Genomic DNA, 26,244 nt, shown 5'->3' with positions numbered 1-26,244 from the left:
TGTGTATCCCTTAGCTGTCCTAGAACTCAACTCTGTAGACCAGGCCTGCTTGTCTCCCGAGTGATGGGATTAAAGGTATGTACCACCATACCCAGCTGAGTGTGTGTTTATTTTTTATTTGTATATGTATGCCTGAATGTATGTATGTTTGTGCACTACATGTGTGCAAGGGTCAGAAGACAGCATTGGATCCCTGTAGTTACGGATGGTTATGAGCCATCATATGGGTGGTGGGTATCGAACCTGGTCTTCTTCATGAGCAGTAGTTGCTCTTAACCATGAGCCATCTCTCCAGACCCTGATTGTTTTTGTTTACTTTTTTTTTTTTTGGACACAGGGTCTTATATCCCATGCTAGCCTGGTACTAGACTGGCTTTGAACTCAGATATTTGCCTGCCTCTGCCTCTGCCTCTGCCTCTGGAGTGCTGGGATCAAAGGTGTGTGCCACCACTGACTGCTGTTGTGATTGTTTTGAGACAGAGTCTCTGTAGTGTTGGGTGGCCTGGAACCCACTATGTATAACAGGCCGGTTTCTCTCTCTTAGAGATCCATCTGCTTCTGCCACTTAAATGCTGGGCTAAAGGTTTGCAGCACCTCACCCAGCAAGCCAGTAAACTTTTATTTTACTCCACAAAGTGGGTTAAGTTAAACTTAAAAATCTTATGTATTTTATACGACACCTTTAGTTGATTCGGTAGTTTTAAAATTGTGCTTAAGAATACTTTTAGAGATTGTAACTTTCAAAAAGCTTAAGTCGAATTGCCTGTGGTTTCTTTTAAATTTGTAGAGTCTACTTTAATATGCTTGGATTTAGAGTTTTGTGGGCATACAACTTTCCAGTACAATGTGATGCCGACATAATGTTCCATGTGGGTAGACTGAGGTTAAAGTATTTGTTAAAAAAATACATTGAGACTTTTGCTTACTTTGATAAACCACCAGTTCCATATGTTTGATCCTTGTACTGTTGTTCATTTTCATTGGTTTTCAAATTAGCAATTGAATTTGTCACTCAGGCATGGTTAATGTAAATAGGTAAGAAAGCATCTTGTGTCCAAATGAACAAGTTTTGCATTATTGAAATCTGTGTTGTCAGCCTTTACTCCCTTCTCCTTTCCATTGTTCCTGTCCTTTACAGCAGCAGAGAAGGATTGGACGGATTCTGTTGCTGGACTTCTTTCAGATAATCTCTTATATGGTAGCTCTGATAGTCTTTGTTTACTTGCTTTTTTTTTCTCTTTAAAATATTTTTGTGTGTGTGTGTGTGTGTGTGTGTGTGTGTGTGTGTGTATGTATATGTATGAATGTATGTATGCATTCGAGAGTGTGAGTGTGCACACAAGTGCAGGCATCCCCAGAGGCCAGAGATAATGGATTCCCCTGGAGCTGGAGTTGCAGGTGTTATGATCCTGACTGTTGTCGGCGCTGGGACTTGAACTCAGGTCCCCTGGAAGAAGTGCCATTTCTCTAGCTTGTTTACTTGTTTTAAAGAATGTTACATGGTATATAAGGTGTTCTCTGCTTCTCTTTTTTCTTAGACATATCCCCCCCCCACCCCCCCACCCCCCACCCCAGACAGGGTTTTTTGTGTAACATCCCTGGCTGTCCTGGAGCTCCTTTTGTAGACCAGGCTGGCAAACTCACAAGAGATCCACCTGCCTCTGCCTCCAGAGTGCTGCGATTAAAGACATGTACCACTATGCCTGGCCATTTTCATTATTTTATACTGATACTTTTGGAATAAAATGTTCATGACTGAGTTGTTTATATGCTTTTGTGTGTGCTATGTATATCTTTAAATTGTTTTATTGGGTTAGTTAGTTAATAGCATTTCAGATTTGTTTCTGGAATATTGAATGTATTTTAAGTGCTGTTGGTCATTTGGGGGGTGGGATAGGGCCGTGCAGCAAAAGCTGCCTGGAACTTGGTAGATGGCTCACACTGGCCTTGAATGCTATTAGTCTTTAATTAAGACTGTGAAGTACATACTTAAAGTTTTATGTGGTGAATGTATGTATTGTATTTAAGATGCAAATTTAAAATTATTTCTGTTACTTTATTAAAAACAAGACAACTTCTGTCATTTTTATATGTAGTTCTGAGTGCACTAATCATCTACACATCATTTTTTGAAACAGTATCTTGTAATGTTGCCCAGGCTGGACCTTAACACCTGGGTTTTAAGTGATTTCCTGTGTCAGCCTCAGGTAGCTGGGACTAACATGTGAACACATTTTTTGGCTGTGCTGGAGACTGAAGCTTGAACCTTGGGCATGCTATTTAGCGTGTCTGTGGTTTGTGACTGCCTACAACACACGGAGGTCAGAAGACACTCATGGGAGTCAGTTTTCACTTTCCTCTGTCTGTTGTCAGGCCTGTCGGCAAGCTCCTTTGCCTGCTCAGCCGTCTTAGAGCCCTACAGATTTCCTTTCCATTTACCTGTTAGCCTCAGTCTGTAGTCTTGCCTCTTACGAACATTGTAGAACAACACACACCTTGTTTTTTTTTTTTTTTGTTTTTTTTTTGGTTCATGATTGACCTTCAAATTTCCAAATCCTGTGGCTTTATACACTGTATTGGGCTTAAGCTACAGTTTCTGCTGTTAATTATTTCTTCCCCAAAGTCTTTTCCTTTAGGACTGGTCTTGTTGGGGCACCCCTTTAATCCTAGTACTGGGAAGGCAAAGAAAGGCAGGTGGACTTCCCTTGAGTTCCAGGCCAACCAGGGCTCTCTAGTGAGACAGTCTGTTTGAGACTCTCTGACTTCCTTTCTGTTATTCTTTGTTTTCCTTTTACCTACTTCATTACTTCTGTTTTTTTTTTTTTTTTTTTGGTTTTTTTGTTTTTTCGAGACAGGGTTTCGCTGTGTAGCTTTGTGCCTTTCCTGGAACTCACTCTGTAGCCCAGGCTGGCCTCGAACTCACAGAGATCCGCCTGCCTCTGCCTCCCGAGTGCTGGGATTAAAGGTGTGCGCCACCACCGCCCGGCCACTTCTGTTGTTTTTGAGACATGGTCTTGCTATGTATCCTGGTTGGTATATGCTCAACTCTGTAGCCCAGGGTGGCCTCAACTAATGGCAATCTTCTTGCCTTTCCTTCTCCAGTAAAAGGAATAGTATAGGGCGCCACCAAGCCCTGCCCGCTTTTTGTATATTTCCTTTTATTTGTTTCTAGTTGTAATGTGAGGTTCTAAATGAACCTGTATGTCACTGTATTATTTTACCAAAAATCACATTTTTATTAACATTTTGATTCTTTTGTGTGTGCCTGTGTGTATGTGGGCATGTGCATGGTACAGCATATGTTTGGAGGTCAGAGGACCATGTGAGTCCAGGAATTGAATTTAGGTCTGCAGACATGGTAGCAGATAGATGCCCTTATCCTCTGAGCCATCTCCAGGACTATCATCCAGTTTTTATTTTTTATTTTTATTTATTTATTTTTTTTTTGGTTTTTCGAGACAGGGTTTCTCTGTGTAGCTTTGCGCCTTTCCTGGGACTCACTTGGTAGCCCAGGCTGGCCTCGAACTCACAGAGATCCGCCTGGCTCTGCCTCCCAAGTGCTGGGATTAAAGGCGTGCGCCACCACCGCCCGGCTCATCCAGTTTTTAAACTACCATATTTATCCATTTAATTCTGAAAACTTCCTAGTGAGGTTGGTGGAACTAGCTTCTTTTTTAAATTTCTCACACTGAAGTATTGGGGCCCAGAGTTTAAGTAATATGCTCAAATACGTAACTGGAGACAGCAGAAAACAGAGCTGGGATTTAAACCTGAGGACATGCTTTTAGCTTCTAGATGTTCCAGGCATATTTGTAAATTTCCTGTTTAACTTTTCTATCTCAAATTCAACTATTCATCAGTTCAGCTGATTTTGTATCCCTATTCTTTCTGTAAACTGCACCAAACTTGTTCCATTAATGTTAGTACTAGTATTTAGTCAATGCGTTCTTTCTGGGGTGTATTCAGATTTGAGTCTCATTGATTTTTCATAGTTAGTTATTCAGTAAACATGTGCTGCTTCGGGTTACTTGCTGGGCATATAATTACGTGTGAAACAAATACTTCACCTTTACGGAGCTTGTTTTGGAGAGAATAAAATGCTTCAGGTGGCAAATTAAAGGAGACTGAGAAAATAAATGAGATTGAAACTTGTATGAGTTTTCCATTAATACAATTCTGTGTGCCGGATTAATATTTCAAATATATGCTTAAAAGTAGTGTTGTGATCTCCCACAAACTCTGAATATTAAGTTTTTCAGTATACTGTTACTCATTACCCCCCCTCCCCCATTTTTTTGAAGTATGGTCTCATGTATTCTAGGTTGGCCTCAAATTCTTTAGGTTGCTAAGGATGACCTTGAATTTATCCTTCTCCTACTTCCCCAGTGCTGGCAGCCTAAGGCTTCATGCATGTTAGGCAAAATTCTACCTGAGTTACATCCCTAGCCCTTCATTTAATTCTTGCAAAGCCCACCCCACCATGTAGATAGGAAGTTTAGATCTGAAGTTTAAGAAATACCGAATAGTACTAAGAGCATTGCACTTGGAAGAAGCAGCATTAGTAGATAAAAAGGCTGTTGAATAAGGAGAACTAGATTAAAATGATTGAAATGGCCATGTAAAACAAGCTCATCCTAAAATAAACTCTCACAGATTTTTAATTTGAGTGGCTTATATAGTACTCCTGCATTTACAGTGATATGGGGTCTCTTTTAGCTTAAAAAGGAAGAGGGTAAGGAAATTTTGCCTGGAGAGCCTGTCAAGTCTGACCACTAACCTAAGGAAATAATACTGATTTATTTTGTGCATTTTATTACTGACTCTCCAGTCTTTGTTCATAGGACTCCTCTTACCTGAATTCCCTAGTCTAATCTAAATTTTCTTGTATCTGGTGCCTGTTTTTAAAGTTTATCCTTTATATTATATACATTATTATATTGTTGTAACCTTGCTTTAGTATTTTATTATGGAGTGTTTCAAATATATGTTTAAAAAATAGTCTTGTGATCCCCCACAAACTATTACTCATCTTAAAAATAGCTCCTTATGGTCAGTCTCTTTCTCCCCTGAGACAGGGTCTGTTGTATCCCACGCTGGCCTGTCTCTATGTAGAGAAGGATAGTCTTGAACTCGAGAATATTGGGGTTTTAGGAGTGTTACACTAGTGTAACACTAGTGTTCCATATGCTGCATGCTGGGTAAGCCCTCTGCCAACTGAGCTATATAACCTTTTACTTGATCAGTCTTGTTTTAACTGTTTCTATCAATTTGCGCTCATCTCATTTTTATCTACCTACCTACCTACCTATTTGGAGACAGAGTTTCTCAGTGTAGCCCTGGCTGTCCTGGAACTCCCTCTGTAGACCACACTGGCCCTTAATTTACAGAGATGGGAGTGCTAGGATTAAAGTCATGTGCCAACACTGCATGACTATCTCATATTATTTTGATGCAGATCTTAGAACCATATAATTTCACCCATGACTTTTTATTTATTACAAAGCCTATGTGTTGGTCCATACCTGTAATCCTAACACTTGGGAGGCTGGAAGAAGAGGGGATCATTGTTAATTTGCGACCAGCCTAGTTAGCCAGTGAGTTCTAGGCTAACCTGGGCAAAAGGGAGGGCCTGTCTCAAACAAAACAAAACAAAGCAATATATATTTTAAGAGAGAAGGGCTGTTAAACACAGCTGCAGTGTGACTACTATGTCATATTGTTGATAGATTATTAACTCCTTGATTTTATCAAATATTGTTTAGATGTCCAACTTAGTTATCTTTGGTGTTCTTTTGAATCAGTATCGACCTTGTGGCCGAGACCATCTCTATCTCTTGGTCATTTTTGTTCAAGAAATTAGACAGCGAGATGGTTCAGTTGGTAAAAGTACTTGCTGCCATGTCTGATGACCTCCGCGTTTACTCTCTGGACTCTTGTAATGGTGAGAACAGGCTGCTGTAAGTTGTTCTCTAACCTTCGTGTGTGTGTGTGTGTGTGTGTGTGTGTGTGTGTGTGTGTGTGTGTGTGAATACATATACACATACATATATACTCACACGGATGCATGCGTGCATGTGAACACACACACTCTCACACACACACACAGTGGGAAGGAGGCAGACCATTGTTTCGTTGAGCACTGCCCTTGTATTGTAGTTTTAGCCTGTTGTACTGCTCTACTTGCTTTCCTTAAAACTTGACTTGTTGGCTTTAGGGGCTTGGTCAGAGTTACTTTGTTTTCTCCTGTCTTTGGAGGGAAGGAGGATGGAAGGCAAGCCAGTTTTCCAGGTGGTGGTAAGGTCTTTGACCAGAAGGCACATGGTCAGTCATTAGCTTTGTTTTTGTGGCATTAGCAGCTAGTTGATGTTAGGGCTTAGGAATGGTCATTCATAAGAACCAACATTATTATTTGTTGTGAAATGTTTGTACACTGTTTGAAAATATATTGCTGTGATTGGTTTAATAAAGAGCTGAACGGCCATTAACTAGGCAGGAGGTATAGGTGGGACTTCCAGGCAGAGTGAGGAAGGAGGAGGTAATTGAGGTGCAGGGGAGACACCAACGAGATATGGAGGGTGTTGAACATATAGAATGAACGAAACCTAAATGTAAAAAGCCACATAGTAAAACATAGATTAATAGAAATGGGTTAATTTAAGGTATGAGAACTAGTGAGGAACAAGCCTAAGCTGTAGGCCAATTAATAATAAGTCTCTGTGTCGTTATTTGCAGGCTGGTGGTCCAAAGATAGCCCGACAAGAAAGCTTGCTACTTAGAGCGTTCAACATAGGACCTGTGTAGGCTCGGTGTAGAGGCACAGCTCTTTTAAGAGGCCTTGCTATTGAGCACTTGAAAATGGGGTTTACGAGTGAGAGGCATGCTACTACTTGGTGGTAGGAGACTAGGTAAAAATCCCTACCAGAGCTGAGGCTGGTAGACCTCACCAGGCCAGCAGGGCTCTGCAGGCATGAGGCTTCACTCTCATGGACCTGAAGCAGGTGGAGCCAGCCAGCCATTGTCAGGCCACCTAAGCAGAGCCATGCAGGAGGGCCTAGCCACGGCCAGGCCACCGCTTAGCAATTTAAGGTTTGGGTCAGGAATCAGAGAACACTGCAAGTGTGTGGATACAGAAAGTCAGATCCAGATGGAGAAAACCTCTGAACAGATAAAATATGCTTCAAAATGTACTTAGATGCTGAAGAAAGAAAAGAAAATGGGTATAAACAGTCATAGAAAAAAAGTTTAAAAATAAAGTGTTTTTTTTTTTTTAAAGATTTATTGATTATGTATACAGTATTCTGCCTGCATGTATGCCTGTAGGCCAGAAGAGGGCACGAGATCTCATTATAGGTGGTTGTGAGCTACCATGTGATTGCTGGGAATTGAACTCAGGACCTCTGGAAGAGCAAGCAGTGCACTTAACCCCTGAACCATCTCTCCAGCCCCTAAAGTAAAGTCTTTAAAGAAAGAGTAAAGTAATAGATAAAGCCACGTAATACACAGGGAAATACACAGGGCATCTGGATCTTGTATGGTATTTTGTTGACTTTGAAGTTTTTGAATGCTGATGAGTGAACATTGGATTATGGAAGGGACTGCTGAATTAAACCAGCCTATATACTTTAGAGATGTCTTGGCTTCAAAATGGAAGTTGGGAAATGTGTTGCATTGGGGGAAAGGTTATGTCTTTGTTTTCACAGGAAACAAAAAGTTATGGTTCTCTTTAAAATTAATGAAGATCAAGTTTGATTGGGGGAGACCTGAAAATCTTGGCTATAGACATAAGGAAAGAAACCAAGAAAGACTACAGGACAGGTGACCTATATGCTGATCCCTCTACTATGGGAACAACTCTGAGACTCGATGAGACATGATAAATCTTGGGGCTAGAGAGTACTCATGACTTATTATTACATGCCATCATTTCATATGGCATGGATAGAGGTTTGGTTATACAGTCCAGACAAACTTAAAAAGTTGACAGGTAAAAGACATTTACCTGATCAAACATAAAACAAAAAATCATCCTTAACTGACTTGTACACACTACACATTCCATACTTGTGTTAATGCAGATGTATATGTTGCCTTTAAAAGTTTGTGTTTTCAGAAAAAAAGGACCAGACACCAATAAAGATAAGTAGCTCAGGTGATCCAGCCCCTTAGAATGCCTCTGTTGCAGTTTCCTCAAAATTCTTCAAAGCTGCTAGCTGAGATGATCTAGCCTCACACTTTCATAATTAATACTAAGTCTCCGTGTCATTATTTGGGAGCTGACCGGGGGGACAGAGAAAGACTTGTTACAATTTTTTATTTGCCCCCCTCCCCCAGACTGTTCTCTATGTAACTGTCCAGCTGTCCTGGAACTTGCTTTGTAGACCAGGGCCTTGAAGGCCTTGAACTCACAGAGATCCGCCTGCCTCTGTACCCGTCCCCCCCCCCCCCCCCAACCTGAGGACTGGGATTAAATGCATAGGCCATCACCACCTGGCTGACCATCTTTATTTTTTAAAAAAGTCTCTTAGGAAACTGAGATAAAAATCCATGCAACATAAAATTCATTCTTTTAAATTATATGTCTGTGGGTTGTATGTGGGTTGTATGTTCGTGGTGTGCAGTAGTCAGTGTGGTTTCTGAAAATTTTCATCATTCTGTGAGGATCCCTGCAGTTCCAATTTCATCCTCCCTTTGGTAACCACTAATAAGCTTTCTGGGTGATTTGCCTGTTTTGATTTTGGGCATTTCTTTTCTTTGAGACAGACTATCCTGGAACTCCCTCTATAGCTCAGGCTGGCCTCAAACTGAGAGATCTGTGTGCCTCTGCCTCTCAAATGCTGGGATTAAAGGCGAATGCTCTGGTTTATTTTGGGAATTTCTTATACATGGAATAATATAATATGTGGCTTTATTTATTTGAGACAGGGTGTTCAAGGTTCATTCATGTAACATACAGTATTAATCTCTTTTTGGTGTTGCTGCTACCAAAGACAACGATTATATGATTTAAAGATGTTTGTAAAATCCCTAATTGTAAGAATGAGACTTTTAGTGGCTCCCAGATGTAATCTCCCTAAGAAGTCACTTAGGAGATACAATCTCAGATTCCATTCCTGGCTGTTATGATTTAGTAGTCTCAGAGAAAATCTACATTTTTGTGTTTTATTCTGTGTGTGTGTGTGTGTGTGTGTGTGTGTGTGTGTGTGTGTGTGTTTTCTTTGGTTTATGTGTCTAGGTCAGAGAAGAACTTTTGGGTGTTGGTTCTCTGCTTCCACCATGTAGGACCTGGAGATCCAACTCAGGTTGATAGGCTTGGTGGCAAGCTCAATTATCTGCTGATTACCATTTGTCTTAAACTTGTGTTTTGAAAATTCTTGTTTGATAATTGCTTTACAAATTGGTGTGTAATTAAAGGCTTTTTAATGATTTTTTTATGGTCCATGTCTGCAGTCTCTGAACTTCCTTTGGATTTTAAAATTTAACCAGCATATTTTTTCTCTGGAATTCCAGTGACTTGCCCTGCACAAATTTAGTATACTTCTTTTTTTTTTTTTTTTTTTTTTGATTTTTCAAGACAGGGTTTCTCTGTGTCGCCCAGGCTGTCCTGGAATTTGGTCTACAGAGCTCACTCTACAGACCAGGCTAGCCTTGAACTCACCTAGATCTGCCTGCCTCTACCTCCTGAGTGCTGGGATTAAAGGTGTGCACCACCACTGCCTGGCAGTTAGTACACTTTTTAAAAGTTATTTTAATACACTTTTTTTGTGGTTATTTTAAGCTTTCTGTCTGACACATGAAGCAACTTGTTAATGGAGATGTAATGATTTTGAATGTTGTCGTAGAATGTTGCTGTGAAGAGACACCAGGACCAAGGCATCTTACATGCTTTTAATTGGGGCTGTCTTATAGTTTCATTGGGATAGTCCATTTCCATCTTGGCCTGAAGCATGATGACAGGCAGGCAAGCTTGTTTTGGAGCAGTGCTTGAGAGCTTACATCCTGATCTGCAGATAGGAGGATCTGCAGATAGGAGGCTGAGAGAGACAGCAAGACTGGGCCTGGCACTCCCAGAGACACACCTCCTCCAACAAGGCCCCACCTCCTAATCCTCCCTGTATAGTCCATCAACCAGGAACCAAATGTTCAAATATATGAGCTTGTGGGGGCTGTCCTCATTCAAATCACCACAGTTGTGGTAGAACTTTTTGCTGGGTTTAAGTGAAATATATTGTATTTAATTCTTTAGCTAAAACATTACATGTACTTGTTAATGAGTGCTTTCTATGTTAAAATCACTCTAATTTATGCACCAATCCTGTGTGACAGGTAAATAGTCATCTCTGTTTTAGAGAGACAGAAACATAGAAGGTTAAATTATTTGCTCCATATTAGTTAATAGACAGTAATGCCAGGAGCTGCTAAGTTGACCTTGATCAACATAATACTATTTCTTCCTTCCTTTCATTATTTATTTATTTATTATGTATACAATGTTCTGTCTGCATGGATGTCTGCAGGCCAGAAGAGGGCACCAGATCTCATTACAGATGGTTATGAGCCATCATGTGGTTGCTGGGAATTGAACTCAGGACCTCTGGAAGAACACCCAGTGCTCTTAACTGCTGAGCCATCTCTCCAGTCCAGCATAGTACTATTTCAAAGTAAATACTTTATATTCATTGGAACCACCTAGGGGGCACAGAATTGAAAACAAATGATTGATGGTTAGGTTTAGTATGATTTTAAGGGGCCATTCTCATTCAAACCACTACAGGTAGGAACCTGCAGATGTAATTCTGAATGGTTTTATTAAATAAGAAACACAGAACCAAATGCAGAGTTAAAAGCCCCAGAGGTCAGAGAGCAGTAGCAAAGAGCTGAGACCAAGTCCGCCTTCTTACCACTCGCTGCCGCTGCCATCCTTCCCCTGAGAAAGAGACCTACTTCCTGTGTGTCTGTCTTTTTATTGACTTTCTGTTCTGCCTTCTCATTGGTTGTAAACCCAACCACATGACCTCCTCATACTGCCTGCCTGTACAGACCTTCAGGTCTCTTTGGTTGGTATTGAGATTAAAGGCGTGTGTCTCCAAACTGGCTATGTCCTTAAACACACAGACTCTTCCTGCCATGTGATCAGATTAAGAGCATGTGCTACCACTGCCAGACTTCTGCTATGGCTTGCTATTAACTCTAACCCCTGGGCAACTTTTATTTATTAACATACAAATAAAATCACATTTCAGCACAAATAAAATATCACCATAGGAACCAGACTCTGTAATACCTCTGTATTTGTGTGTCTTTAGTTTACCCCTTTTGTAGGATTTTTTGTTTTTTGAGACAGGGTTTCTCTGTAGCCCTGGCTGTCCTGTACCTCGCTCTGTAGACCAGTCTGTCCTTGAACTCAGAGATCCACCTGCCTCTGCCCCCTCTGAGTGCTGGGGTTAAAGGCAGGCACTACCACTGCTTGGCTTGTTTAACCTCCTTTGTTATTCCTTTCTGGCATTTCATAAAATTTGTAATTGTAAGTTTGTTGTCTTTTTCCTCTAGTAGATTGGTTATAAGTTCTTTGAAAGGATCAGATGATGTATTTCACTTGTATATACACTGTGAGAGGAAAGACATAGCACATTATAGGCGTTTGCTAAATAATTGTTAAATGAGTAGAGTTACTGAGAGCATTTCATTAAACAGTAATTTTGGTGTTGTTTAATAGGCGAAGTCCACAGGGTGGAGATAATGTATCAGCAGCAGCAGCAGCAGCAGCAGTAGTAGTAGTAGTAGATGGAGATAATGTATCAGTAGCAGTAGTAGTAGTAGTAGTAGTAGTAGTAGTAGTAGTAGTAGTAGTAGATGGAGATAATGTATCAGCAGCAGTAGTAGTAGTAGCAGTAGTAGTAGATGGAGATAATGTATCAGCAGCAGCAGCAGCAGTAGCAGTAGTAGTAGATGGAGATAATGTATCAGCAGCAGCAGCAGCAGTAGTAGTAGATGGAGATAATGTATCAGCAGCAGCAGCAGCAGCAGTAGGAGTAGTAGATGGAGATAATGTATCAGCAGCAGTAGTAGTAGTAGATGGAGATAATGTATCAGCAGCAGCAGCAGCAGTAGTAGTAGTAGATGGAGATAATGTATCAGCAGCAGCAGCAGCAGCAGCAGTAGTAGTAGTAGTAGTAGATGGAGATAATGTATCAGCAGCAGCAGCAGCAGTAGTAGTAGTAGTAGTAGATGGAGATAATGTATCAGCAGCAGCAGCAGTAGTAGTAGATGGAGATAATGTATCAGCAGCAGTAGTAGTAGTAGTAGTAGTAGTAGTAGTAGATGGAGATAATGTATCAGCAGCAGCAGCAGCAGCAGTAGTAGTAGTAGTAGTAGTAGATGGAGATAATGTATCAGCAGCAGCAGCAGCAGCAGTAGTAGTAGTAGTAGATGGAGATAATGTATCAGCAGCAGCAGCAGCAGCAGCAGCAGCAGCAGCAGCAGTAGTAGTAGATGGAGATAATGTATCAGCAGCAGTAGTAGTAGTAGTAGCAGTAGCAGTAGTAGATGGAGATAATGTATCAGCAGCAGCAGCAGCAGTAGTAGTAGTAGTAGTAGTAGTAGATGGAGATAATGTATCAGCAGCAGTAGTAGTAGTAGTAGCAGTAGCAGTAGTAGATGGAGATAATGTATCAGCAGCAGCAGCAGCAGTAGTAGTAGTAGTAGTAGTAGTAGATGGAGATAATGTATCAGCAGCAGTAGTAGTAGTAGTAGCAGTAGCAGTAGTAGAAGATGGAGATAATGTATCGGCAGCAGCAGCAGTAGTAGTAGCAGTAGCAGTAGTAGATGGAGATAATGTATCAGCAGCAGTAGTAGTAGTAGTAGCAGTAGCAGTAGTAGATGGAGATAATGTATCGGTGGTGGTGGTGGTGGTGTAGTAGGATGACACCAATCTTCCTGATTTAAATCATGTATGTCTCCTTTTCTTTCTGAGAAGTGGAGTGTCAGAGAAATCTCAATCACAATTGGATGAATCTGTTTAGGTTTAACACAAGATCTTTTTCCCCTTCAAAATGAGTAACTCTTTTGAGGTATTTAATGAGTACAGGTGGTGCTTAGCTCACCTGAAAATATTCCATTTTATGTGCTTTAAATCAAGGTGTTTTTTAAAGTACAGCCAGGTGTGGTGCCACACACCTTTAATCCCAGCATGGTGAGGGGAGGGGCCAGAGGCAGGTGGATCTGTCTGAGTTTGAGGACAGACTGGTCTACAGAGCAAGGTATAGGACAGCCAGGGTTACACAGAGAAGCTCGGTCTCGAAAAATCAGAACTAAAAAAAAAGTACATGGGAAAAGAGCTGGGCCTGTAACTCAGTGGTAGAGCTTGAGCCTAGCATTTAGGAGGGCTTAGATTCAGTAGCTAGTACTGCCCCACCCTTTGCAAGAAAATGTACATTCAGGAAAATACAAATTAAAATTCTTCGTAATTTTGAAGCTGGGATATAGCTGAGTTAGTAATGTGCTTGTCCATCATTTGCAAAGCCCTGGACTCAGTCTTCACTACTTCATAACTGGGTGTGATGCCACACAGGCCTATAATTCTAACACTAGAGAGATGGTGACAGGAGATTTAGCTATGCAGTGAGTTTGAGGCCAGGCTGGAATACACGAGACCCTACCTCAAAAAAAAAAAAAAAAAAAAAAAGCTGAAAAGAAGAAAGCAGCCCTTTTGGGTGATGAGGTTGTTGGCAGCCCCCTTTCCTTCTTCCTCACTAAAGACGGCCCAGCAAACACAGTGAAATAGATACTTGCTTTGATGGCCGCCACTGATCTCCTGTCTTGCTTTTTTTTCTTTCCTTCGTTTTTGGGGGGTGGGTGGGCTGCGTTTTGAGACAGGGTTTCTCTGTGTAGCCCGGGCTGTTCTGGAACTCTTTGCTGTAGCCCAGGCTGGCCTCCAGAGATTCAGCTGTCTCTGCCTCATAAGTGCTGGGATTAAAGGCAAGCACCACCACTGCCCAGCCCCTCTTCTCTTTCTCTTTTTTTTTTTTTTTTTTTTTTTTTTGGTTTTGCGAGACAGGGTTTCTCTGTGTAGCTTTGCGCCTTTCCTGGAACTCACTTGGTAGCCCAGGCTGGCCTCAAACTCACAGAGATCCGCCTGGCTCTGCCTCCCGAGTGCTGGGATTAAGGGCGTGCGCCACCACCGCCTGGCCCCTCTTCTCTTTCTTATTGAACCAGAGTTCTACTGTAGCCCAGACTAGCCTGTAAGTCCCTATGTAGTCCAAGCTGCCTTGTAATTTAATGTGTAGCCTGGGATAGTCTTGAGCTCATGACCAGTCGTAATGCTTCAGGTTTCCCGAGTGCTGGATTGCAGGTGTGAGTCACAATGTTGGCATGCATATGTAAGTTTCTTGGTGGTTGTCCTGGAGATTACATTAATACTTTGATTTACAGCAATCTACTTCAGTTAGTACTGGTTTAATTTAAAATTGAATATAAAATGTTCCTATAAAGCTTTATTTCCTTCTTTGTTCTTTGTGCCGTTCTCCCAACAATTTACATATGTTCAATGTATGCCCAACCAATGCAGATTTCTAATTATTGTTTAATGAACTTGCTTCTTAAGTCAGGAAGAAAACCAGCTCAACTCTTTTCATTTTCTATTTTGAAATGGAGGTCTCACTAAATTGCTCAGACTGACGTTGAATTTAACTAGTAACTTGGTTGGGCCCAGATTCACAGTCCTCCCTTCTCCCAAGTATTCAGACTGCAGGGATGCACCAGTGCACTCAACCTGCCTTCATACAGACCACTGTTGGATAGAGGGAGTCTTAAACTTTGTTTCCTATTTTTGGCTTTTCTGAGACAGAGTTTCTCTGTGTAACAGCTCTATCTGTCCTGGAACTCTCTTTGTAGACCAGGCTAGCCTCAAACTCAAAGAGATTCATTCACCTGCCTCTATCTCCCAAGTGCTGGGATTAAAGGTGTATGCCACCCTGCCCAGTCAAATATATATATATAATAGACACACACACACAGGTTTTTCAAGATGGGATTTCTCTCTGTGTAGCCGTGGCTGTCCTGATCTACTCGTACTGTAGACCAGGCAGGCCTTGAACTCAAAGAAATCCTCCTGCCTCTGCCTCCCAAGTGCTGGGATTAAAAGTGTGCACCACCACCACCTGGCCCAAAATATTTTTCTTTATTACTGTGTCTGCATGTATGGTATGTGTGTGTGTGTGTGTGTGTGTGTGTGTGTGTGTGTGTGTGTGTGTGTGTGTATAGGTCAGAGGACAAATTTATGGAATTAATTTTCTCATATCATATTGATGTGGGTTCTGGGAGGTGAAATGTGGTCACCTTTACTTAGCAATCTCTCCAGCCCTAGGCAGTCTTTATTTTCATACTAAGTCAGGGCTTGGATCTACTCTGGGCAAGCAGGCAGTCTTTCTTTCAGCTCTTTGAATTTGTCACACTTCCTTCCTTCTTTGTTTCCAGTTGGAATTCAGCTGTGATGAGTCAGTCACTTTTCTTTGGATGTTTTCATGATTTTTCTTTTTCACAGACTTGACAGTTTGATTATGATGTGTCATGTTGTTAATTTCTGAGTTTATTTTATTTGTAATTCATTGAGCAATTGTTTTTCATCACATTTAGTAGAGTTTCTGACTTTTAAGATAATTTTTCTGCCCTCTCCTTTATTCTCACTTATTGGCTTATTTAGTTGTGTTCCACAGGTTTCTGTGGGTTAATTTTTCTTCATTTGTTTGAGCCTCAGAGTACAAAATTTCAAATTGTCTGACTCTTCTGTCTGCTTGTATCTGCTCTTGAGTCAGTTATTGGGTTTCTTTCTATCACTTTTCTTCTTTTTTCTTTTCTGAAGACAGTGCCTCATAGATCATAGGCTGCCCTGGAACTCACTCATTTCCTGTTTGTGTGGATCCTGGGGTTTAGCTGTAGTGAGAGTTTGGGGTTTTCTCAGGTCTTTCTTAGCCAAGTACTAGTTATGTGGCATAGTCTTAAAGAATCCCAGACTATGTTGCAGTATTTCAAATCTCTACACCTATCTCATTGCTTTTAAGCTTTTTAGTTATTTGTCCCAAATAGCTATGATTTCAAGTAGCTAAGATGTCCAACAGTTGTCTGGTTTTTGAGGCAAAACTAGCAAGCAAACGAACAAAAAACTTGTTTGCATTGGACAAGTTCAGCATCAGGTCATGTAAGGACGCTGGTAGAGTTTTCAGGAATGCACCAGGCATGGCAGAGAGTGGCAAAACTTTGAGAAGGAGACTTTTTGAGACCAAGTTGAACTGGGTAGAATTGAGGCTGGCTCACTCACCATCCTCCTTCCTTCCACATCCCTCCTGAGTGTGTCCTGCTGGTTCTGGCAGAGGTACTTTGAAGGGGTTCCAGGCCTCTTTTGCCCCATCTACTGGCTTCTGATTTTCACTGTCATTGTGGGTTATTGGTTCCCATAGCGTCTGTGGAGTGTCACTAGGTTGCTGTATTTACCAACATCCAGCTACATATATTACTTAAACACCCCTGGATTGCTTCAGTCCTTTGGTTAATTTCCATAGTACAGGAGTAGTTCACTTTTATTCTTTGGCTAGTGTTCTTACTGCTTGTATGGAACACTGAATTTCAGTTTTCTTAACTGCAATTTCTACTGACATTCCTTCTATGTTACTGTGAAACTAGGATCTGTAGTAACACCAGCCCTGAATAAGTGATGTAAGAGTTTCTTCTCCATCTTAGAGGGTTCAAAAGAACATAGGTATTTCGTATTTTTGGGTGGAATGATCAATCATGAGGCCACAGGAGATATAAGAGAGGCTCAAGAAAAAGTTTATTTTATTTTCAGGTCCTACATACAGAAGGTACAACAGTGCTTTTCAGGGTTCTCCAGGGCAGTTAAGAGGCAAAGGATAGAAAGGGAGGGCAAAGGTTTAGGTCATAACCTTTGTTGTGGTTTTTCATAGAAGGGCAAGACAAGTGTAGGTTAGGACTGATTTGAGTAATTTTGGGAGGTTCTAAACTACGGAATGGGTTGACTCATTGCTGGCTCTAAGGTGACTAAGGCCTGGTTGCCTCTCTGGGCTTTACAGGCCCAAAATGAGGACTGTCTCGTTTGTGTATAAAGGCAGGCTCTCTATTGAGTCTTTGAGGTCTGTAAGAATTGGCTAGTTCTGACAGGGGCATTCTCCCTAACCAGAAAGGGTTTCTCTATGTAGCTTTGCACCTTTCCTGGAACTCACTTGGTAGCCCAGGCTGGCCTCGAACTCACAGAGATTCACCTGGCTCTGCCTCCCAAGTGCTGGGATTAAAGGCGTGCGTCACCACCGCCCGGCATTGAGTGTTTCAGATTTTTTTTTTAAGATTTTATTATTTATTTATGTGTATGAGTGCTTTATCTGCATGTACAACTTTGATCTACTACTCTTGTGACTATTCTGATCTGGTTGTCTTTTGTGGCTTCTTGCTATAGGAGAGAAATGTCTGGAGCAACTGAAGAACTTTCTGGCCATTTACTTTCACTTCTTGTTACATTTTTTTCAATGGATTGTCTTTTTACAAAAATTAATTTTTCATGGTTCTCTGCAATTACTGTTTTCCTCATACTTCAAAAATGCTTTTATATATTTCATTTTCTAGAGAAGAGCTCTGTTGGCAAAATATGGCTTGCAAACTAAACTCATTCTAGAACCTGCCTGGATTTTTAGTAACTCACTTTTAAAAATTTATTTTAAGAGTGAGTAAGTGAGTGTGTGTGTGTGTGTGTGTGTGTGTGTGTGGTCCCCTTGGGGAGCTGTCGTTATTGAGCCACCAGAGGTGGGTACTGTGAACGGAACTTGGAAGCAAATGCTGAGCCATCTCTCCAGCTCTTCCTCTTTTATTTAAAGAGATATAAAGGAAAACCAATAAGAAGACTGAGAGACCAGTAAGAAGACTGAAATGGTACAAAGCCTAAATGAAAGACTTTCCCATGTAGCGGTTTACAGAAAGGACTTGCCAGCTTTTGCCTTGTCTTCCACTGGGAAGCTACCTGGGTTACCACATGGGGAGGTTTTATTGGTTATATTTCTGCTTTTGCTAGGGTCTCTGTTCTGTTCAACAACATTGATGGTGATTGGCAGCTGGGAAGCCAGGTTGTTGGTGACCTAACTTCGTTTTAAAGTCTGCTTTCTTAAACCATTTTCACCAGTGGTTGCAAATTGGGCATCTTCTGGTACCTTAGCTAACTGAGATACAGCTTGGCATGTGGGGGCTTTGGGGATGCAATACAGTATGGACAGAAAGTTCAGTTGGCCCCATTTAGGAGCTTTGCAGTCGGCATAGATTTAGAAATGTACTAATTTGGGGCAGAGGCCCTTCCGTCCCTGTCTGGAGTAATCATTAGGTGAAGGTGACTTGGGGAGGCAGCTCAGTTGAGCCCCTGGCGGTTCCTGAAGGAAGGGAACTGACAGCTGAGAGCTGTTTGCTTTCCGGTACCACTCCCAGCAGCTGGACAGCAGTAAATCCTTCATTCCAGAAGGGAGATAGGTCAGTACGTCACTGGGACTGCTAAATGCCCTTTCATTTGCAAAAAACAAAACCAAAACCAGTCATTAGCTCCCCTGCCCCCTCTCTCCTTTCCACTCCTTGCCTTTGACCTCCTCTTTGGTGCTGGCTGGGGATTGAACTAGGACCTCATGCATGCTGGGAGGTGCTCTACCATTGAGATTGATTTCAGTCCTCTTGTCACTAAAGTGCCCAGGCTGACCTTGGACTCACTCTGTAGCCCAGAGAGGCCTAAACTCTGATTCTCCTGTGGCAGCCTCTTCAGTGGGTGGTAACGGGTCTCTCTCACCAGGCATGGCCTTTAAAAACAACAACACCAAAACTGTTTTTTGTTTTTTTTTTTGAGACAGTCTCTCTGTGTAACCATCTTAGATTGGCTTTGAAGTTTTGATCTTTCTGCTTTAGCCTGGAATAACAGGCATGTATGATTACACCTGATTTTCTTCTATAATGAATTAATACTTCTCAAGAGAAAGCTGTAGAATAGAGTTCTCTCAAGTTGTGTGTTTTTCTTTCTTAAAAAGTATTTGATGGCAGGGCATGTTGGTGCCCGCCTTTAATCCCAGCACTTGGGAGGCGGAGACAGGTGGATCTGAGAGTTCCAGGACGACAGCCAGGGCCACACAGAGAAACCCTGTCTCAGAACAACAAAGAAAAAGGATTGATACCACACAGGCATAGAGGGTTACACATTTTCACATGTGAGTACAGGGGTGTGTGTGTGTGTGTGTGTGAAAGGACAGCTCTCCTGCTGTTGGGACCTGGGGATCAGGCCTGCTCACAGATATCTCTACTTGCTGGTCTGTCTCTACCTTGCTTTCAAGTTGTCTACCCTCAAGATGGGTGGGTGGTATTCCAAAGGCATTTTTGAAAAGGCTGTTTTGATCTTAATGTGTATAAATGAATTAACCATCTCAACATTGGAAATGTCACAATACAATCCTAAAATCATAATTGTAGAAAATGAATTTAGTTAGCATATCATTAAATTTTTATATGTATTTATTTGTGTATGTGTGTGGTCATGCAGTGCTCTGGTGAGGGGTGTGTGTGTGTGTGTGTGTGTGTGTGTGTGTGTGTGTGTGTGAGAGAGAGAGAGAGAGAGAGAGAGAGAGAGAGAGACAGACAGACAGACAGACAGACAGAAGACAATCTGGAGTTGGTTCCCTCCTTCCACCATAGGGTTCCAGGATGAAACTCAGGGGTAGGTTGGTGGTACTTACTCAGCCATCTTTCTAGCCCTGTTGTCAATATATCTTAAAAAGACATCCAGTTCAGTCTTCACATCTAACAAGTGAAGAAGCTGAGAAAGACTAATGGTCATTTATAAAAGCTGGTTAGTGATAAGTAGGGATTCGAATATGTATGTCTAGATGTCTAGTTTAGTGTACTTGAGATCAGTATCTTATTTCTTCACTTGATTTTCTGTGATTCCTAAGAAAAGAGTATTGGAGTTCTTCTAAAACTGAGTAATTTTTTAAAATGGCTTTTGGAATCATCTTGTTCCTAGGAACAATGTTAAACAGTTTACAGATCCTTTAGTACCAACAAGTAGTTTCTGAAGGGATAACGTTTTGGATGATTTATTTTTAACTTTTCAGGAAGATGATTTCACTTTTAACTTTGGAAACTTCTCCTAATGACTGAGTGATCAGGTAATGGAAACTCTTCACCATTTGCTGGCTGAATCAGTATAAGTAAAAAGTCTGAGTATATGGGAGAATTAAATCAATATTATATGTCTAGTGCAGAACTGCAGATCATCTGTATCATTACTGTTGCTTGCATCAGTTTGCATTTGAATTTAATGTTCATGTCAAGTAATAGTCCTTTGATTGTTGAGGACTAATATTAAGGATACTAATAATAGAGGTAGTTTTAAAATAAATTTTAAGTAAAGTTAAAATGATTTCTAGTGTGGAATAATTGTTTTATAATAAAAGGCAGGAAATGACATGTTTTGTCATGAGTTAATTAGAAGTCCAAACATTCCAACCTTAGAAGAATCATTGTTGCTGTTTGATTTTTGCTTTCTGAGACAGGGTCTGTCCATGAAGCCAAGTTTGGTCTTGAACTCATGATTCCCTTGCATCTCTAGGAATGGGATTACATGCATATGCCCTCATAACCTGTTAAAATTCACCATCATTCTAAATACATGCTAAATAAATGCTTGGTGGTATAAGTATCTCATCCTGTTACACAACTAGCCCTGGAGTGTTTCCTCTTTCTCCCCAGCTCCTGCCATCCCTCACTCTACTTTCTGTTTCTGAATTAGTTTTCTAATGTGCTGTGTCTGCATAAATCTGACCACTCTAGATGCATCATGTAAGTATATGGCACAGTATTTTTCTTGTGACCCCCTTGTACTTATACTGTCCTCAAGGTTCAACCATGTGTTGTGTCATTTGCCAGAATTTCCTTTTATTACTCTGTTCTCTCTCCCTTCCTCCCTCCCTTCCTACTTCACACATGTGTGTGACAGATTCTCATGTAGCCCAGGCTGGCCTTGAATTTACTATGTAGCTGAGGATGACCTTGAACTTTTGATCTGTTTTCAAGTGCTAGGATCACAGACCTGTGCTACCATACTGGAATAATAATAATATTCTATTGTATATGTTCATAGACACATACACACACACACACACACACACACACACACACATTAATCTGTTGATGGACATTTGGGTTGCTACTTCTACTTAGCTTTTGTGAACAGTGCTGTTGTGAACTTGTGCAGATGTCTGACTGAGACTATATTTTCATTTCTGGATTAAGCCAAGAAGTAGGATTGTTGGATCACGTGGTAGTTGTATTTTTAAGAAGGGACTGGAGAGATTTTTGTTTGTTTGTTTTGTTTGGGTTTTTTGCTGTTGTTTTTTGTTTTTTGTTTTTTTTTCCTCTTGAGACAGGATTTCTCTGTGTAGCTCTGGCTGTCCTGACACTTGCTTTGTAGACCAGACTGACCTTGAACTCGCAGAGATCTGCCTGCCTCTGCCTACCAAGTGCTAGGATTACAGTACACCATCATTGCTTGGCATGTGCCTACAATTTTAAGTCTCTGGAAGTTGAAGCAGGAATATCTCCAAGGTCATCCTGAATATTGGACATTAGTCAGAAACTCTTTAAAAAGCAAAGTGAGCCGGGCGGTGGTGGCGGCGGCGCACGCCTTTAACCCCAGCACTTGGGAGGCAGAGCCAGGCGGATCTCTGTAGTTCGAGGCCAGCCTGGGCTACCAAGTGAGTTCCAGGAAAGGCGCAAAGCTACACAGAGAAACCCTGTCTCGAAAAACCAAAAAAAAAAAAAAAAGCAAAGTGAGAGCAGAAGGTCATGTGACTGGACAGGCCCACCCTCTCTGCCAATATGTCCATTCCCAGACCCTAATGTGGGAAGCATGCACAGTGACTTGATGGGTCCTGTGAGCAGAGAGATGTGCTGTGATCATTGAATTTGCTTGAATTCATCAGGTCAAGGGAATCCAGATCAAGGTGCCAGGAGAAAAGGACTTGTAAAAAGTGCTGAGGACTTGTCTGAACAAGAGGAAAAGGCCGAAAGAGAATGAAACCCGGATCCCAGGAGACCTACTCTGACAACTGTAGTTGGCTGGCAGTTGCAGTTGGTGAGATCTGTGAAGAAGGTCTAAAGTGCTAGAAGGCCTGACAGCTTCTGGTCTATGCTCCATCTGATGTGCCTAGAGGTTCCTGGCCTCTAGTCTGGTTGCCAATGATTCTTCTGCCTGGGCTGTAAGAGCTTACACACTGAAATGTGCAGCTCAGTGGTGTGGCACATCTTGTATAGCCCAAAGCAGATGCCTGGATGCTGATATGCCAACACCACAAGGCCTCTGAGTGTTTTGATGTCATTTATCTGGACCCCTGTGGCAGGCCCGTCCGCTTCCTGGATGCAGCAGTGCAGGCTATGAATGATGGAGGACTGGTGTGTGTCACCTGCACGGACATGGTAGTATTGGCTGGGAACAGCAGAGAACAGTGCTACAGCAAGTATGGAGTCCTGGCCCTCAAGAGCTGGGCCTGCAATAAAATGGCCCTGAGAATTGTTTTGCATAGCGTGCATCTACATGCCAGCTACTACCAGCGCTTCATGGTGCCACTGCTCAGCTTCGGTGCTGACTTCTGTGTCTGGGTTTTTGTGCTCATCTTCACAGGCCAGGCAGAGGTTAAGTCCTCAGCAAGCAGGCCCTGGTGTTCCAGTGTGTGGGTTGTGGAGCCTTGTGCCTGCAGTGCCTTGGCAAAATGTTGGGAGACCCTGGTGGCAAGGTCAAGTTTACTGCAGCCTATTGTCCTCGAGTGACCTGAGCGTTACACTGTGGACAGTGACCACTAATCCTGACTGCATCCACACCTCTAAGTGAATCCAAGGTGTTTTGAGTGTTGGTACTGAGGAACTTCCCATTGCTCCTCTCTACTACACACTGGACCAACCGAGCAGCACCATCCACTGCAACACACACTGCTTTCTGCAGCTTGAGTCAGCTTTCCTTCACCCTGGCTTCGGGGTCTCTCTCTCTCATGCCTGTAAAAATGCAGTGAAGACAGATGCTCCCCCCCCTACAAACTCCCCAGCTTTCTGGGACGTCATGCTGGGAAGACTGTCCACTGAAACGGGAGCGCTGTCAGAAAGCAGCCCAGCATTCTGAGTTCTCGCTATGAAGCCCAGGCTGAAGGCCAGCTTCAACATCCGGGAATACTCCAAACCCAGCTCCAGCCAGCAAGGACTCAAGCACTTCCAGGCCAGTCCAGAAGCCAACTGGGGTGCCCGGCCCCATGCCCAGTCTGGGGGCAAAGCCACAAGTAAAGGTCTGTAGGAGAGGTGGAGGCTGCTACAGAATAAGTGGAAGGAGCCAGCCCAGGGGGCAGCTGCCTCAGGGTATTTCCTTGCAAATGATTCAAGGATGGTACCTGTCAGCGAGGGGACCAGTGCTGTTACTCACACAACCCGGAAGCACCTGTGGCCTCTGCTGATCCTTCCCTCACACTGACTGTCCAGAGACCACCACCAAGCTCTCCACTGGATTAGAGGCTGCTGATGGGGACACTACTGGGCCAGGTGTGGACTGAGACAGTAAAGAGATACCACCTTCAAAAAAAAAGCGGAGTGAAAAGATGAGGGCTGCTGAAGTAGTCTAAGTTCCTGGGTTTACTGCCCCAAGCAGAAAACAAAAACAGAACATAAAAGAAATACTAATTTTTAAGGAGTGTGGGATAGTTGGAAAGGGCTATTGAGATGGAGTAAAGTCACTTGCTGACAGACCTGATGACCTGAATTTGATCTCCAGGATCTGCATGGTAGGAGTGAACCAGCTCCCTCAGGTTGTCCTTTGACCTCTCACTACCACAGCTGCCCTGTACTGCTTGTGCACTCGCTCACATATATAGGAAATAAATAAGTGCAGTTAAAAAAAAGAGTTGGATAAAAAGATATGTCTTGTAAGGACTTTTCTAAATGGCTGTTCAGATTATTAGGTTTTTGTTAGTCTTGAAGGAGTAGTACAAGTTCAGCTGTCAGAGTTATGAGAACAGTGCATTCCATGAGAGTTTATATTTCTAAGTGGTTTTAATTAGTGGTTAGTGATGTGGCTATTTTCTTCCTGAGGTGTTTAAAAACTACCCCTTACAAAAAGAATTAAGTGATTGTGGTGGTTTGAATAGAATACCCCCCTTACCCCCCCATACATTCATGTATTTGAAGACTTGTTCCTCAGTTGGTAAAACTGTTTGGGAAGGATTAAGAAAGAGATGTGGCCTTGGTGGTCAGTGTTGTCAGGCTTTGAGGTTTTCAAGACTGCCAGTGCTCTCCCTCCTTGGGGATCCAAATGTAATCTCAGGTGTTCTGCTGCCATTCCTTTACTCCGTCATGGACTTTCACCCTCTGAAACCATACACCCAAGTTAAACACTTGGTTCTGTAAATTGCCTTGGTCATGGTGTCTTATGACAGCAGTAGAAAAGCAATTAAGGCAGTGATTTTTATTAATTGGTAAATTTTAAATTCTTATACTTTTTTATGTGAAGGTGTAAACTTAAACCTTTTTTAGGCCATTCTTGTGGGAAGAGGTCATGGAATTTTAGAGACTTAAAGGCTAGGGTATCTTGAAATACCTGTAGTGTGATTGGTTGTATGTCAAGTGAGAGACACTTTTGCAGGGTTTGTAGCTCTGGCTAGCTTGCTACTATGTAGTGTAGACCTCAAACTGGCAATCCTCATGTCTCATCCTTCATAGTGTGATGACGGGGTACACCATGGCCCACTTTCTTAAGTATAGAGACTGTGTTCACGTTTTTTATTAACCCCCTTGGAAATTTTAAAATTGGCTACATGAATAAATATTGATTGAAATTTTATATATTCTAGCACAAAATCTAAGTAGAAATACCTGACTCCTAAAATTTATAGTTCTTTAATCTTACTCATGTTCAGGTTCTCAGATATTTTAAATATGTTCTTAATTTTGATCATTAGTGTTCTGAATTAGTATTGAGTAAGTAGTAAAGTCTCTGAAATTACAAACATACTTATTTGGATCAAATGAATTTCCCTTTAACTATACAAAACAACTTTGCCTTATTTTAAAGTAGAATATCAAAAATAAAACAAATACTTCTAGGTTAAGATCGTATCAGAAATTGTACATGTGGGGCTGGAGAGACAGACAGCTCCATGGTTAAGAATACTGGCTGCTCTTCTAGAGGACTCAGGTTCAAGAGGATTCAGGTCCTCTTCTGACCTCTGTGGGCAAAACAGTCATATACCTAAAAATAAATCCATAAACTTAAAGTATAAAAAAAATGAATTGCATGTGTAAGATTATTCCTGTATTTTACAACTGGGAAAGTAGAAAACAGCAATGTACAACATTGTTCAACAAGAAAAATGTTCGTTCGAGGATATAAGTCAGCTGCTAGAGTGCTGGCTTGCTTAGCGTGCATGAGTGGAACCTCAAGGGAGTTCCATCCTCTGTATCACATGAGATTGGACATATACTGTGTGTATGGGGGAGGGGGAGAGAATAGTCACTTTCTATGTCACTGTGTCACTTGACTATCCTGAAGTTATTTACAGCTGAACCTTGTTTTAGTAAAGGGTACTTGGAAAGGGAGACAAGTAATTGTGAATCAAGTTTAGACTGATGCTGCTTGAATCAATATTGAAAGTTGTTTTTTTTTTTTTTTCTGGTTTTTCGAGACAGGGTTTCTCTGTGTTGCTTTGCGCCTTTCCTGGAACTCACTCTGTAACCCAGGCTGGCCTCAAACTCAGAGATCCGCCTGCCTCTGCCTCCCGAGTGCTGGGATTAAAGGCGTGTGCCACCACCCCTTGGCAATATTGAAAGTTTTATGCTGGTGACCTCTAGTGGTTGTTGTCAAACATCAGCAAATACTAAATAATTGTATGATAATCAGATGTTTAATGTTGAATAAATTCAAGAGATGTATAAAATACGGTTCCAGATATTGAAAATCAGCAACAAGGTTGGGTTATGCTGAGTTATCAGCTAAAATTAGGTAGATGGAAACAAGTTTTTGCCTTAGTAATATGTGTTTAATAATGAATTGCAGGTTAACTACTTCCCTTTCTACTTTTTTGTGTGCTTGCTTGTTTGAGACAGGATATCTCTGTGTAGCCCTGGCTGTCCAGGAACTCTGTGTATCAGGCTGGTCTCGAACTTAGTTCTGGAATTAACAGGCATGCA

At 41.7% G+C, this 26,244-nt stretch overlaps 1 protein-coding gene and 1 pseudogene across 7 annotated transcripts in view; both read left to right on the top strand.

The window, feature by feature from the left end:
- Window positions 1-26,244, top strand: part of Strn3 (striatin 3) — an 89,030-nt gene that overhangs the window by 1,835 nt on the left and 60,951 nt on the right. Inside the window, exon 1 of one of the 7 annotated variants that reach the window (XM_052738473.1) lies at window positions 49-75. The exons of 5 other annotated variants lie outside the window; for them this stretch is intronic. In XM_052738473.1, coding sequence (XP_052594433.1) covers window positions 64-75 — 12 coding nt within the window. In that variant the 5' untranslated portion in view covers window positions 49-63. Of the gene's footprint in view, window positions 1-48; window positions 76-23,568; window positions 23,605-26,244 lie in introns of those variants that run through there. One more of the 7 variants, XM_052738472.1, reaches the window with a different exon arrangement.
- Window positions 5,899-23,576, top strand: LOC128110588 (tRNA (guanine(26)-N(2))-dimethyltransferase-like; annotated as a pseudogene).

The sequence above is a fragment of the Peromyscus californicus genome, unplaced genomic scaffold, assembly GCF_007827085.1.
Source record: "Peromyscus californicus insignis strain IS unplaced genomic scaffold, ASM782708v3 Scaffold_15__1_contigs__length_86483966, whole genome shotgun sequence".
NCBI classification, from domain to species: Eukaryota; Metazoa; Chordata; class Mammalia; order Rodentia; family Cricetidae; genus Peromyscus; species Peromyscus californicus.
Note: the sequence above shows the minus strand (reverse complement) of the source record. Positions and strands in the feature narration are given on the sequence as shown.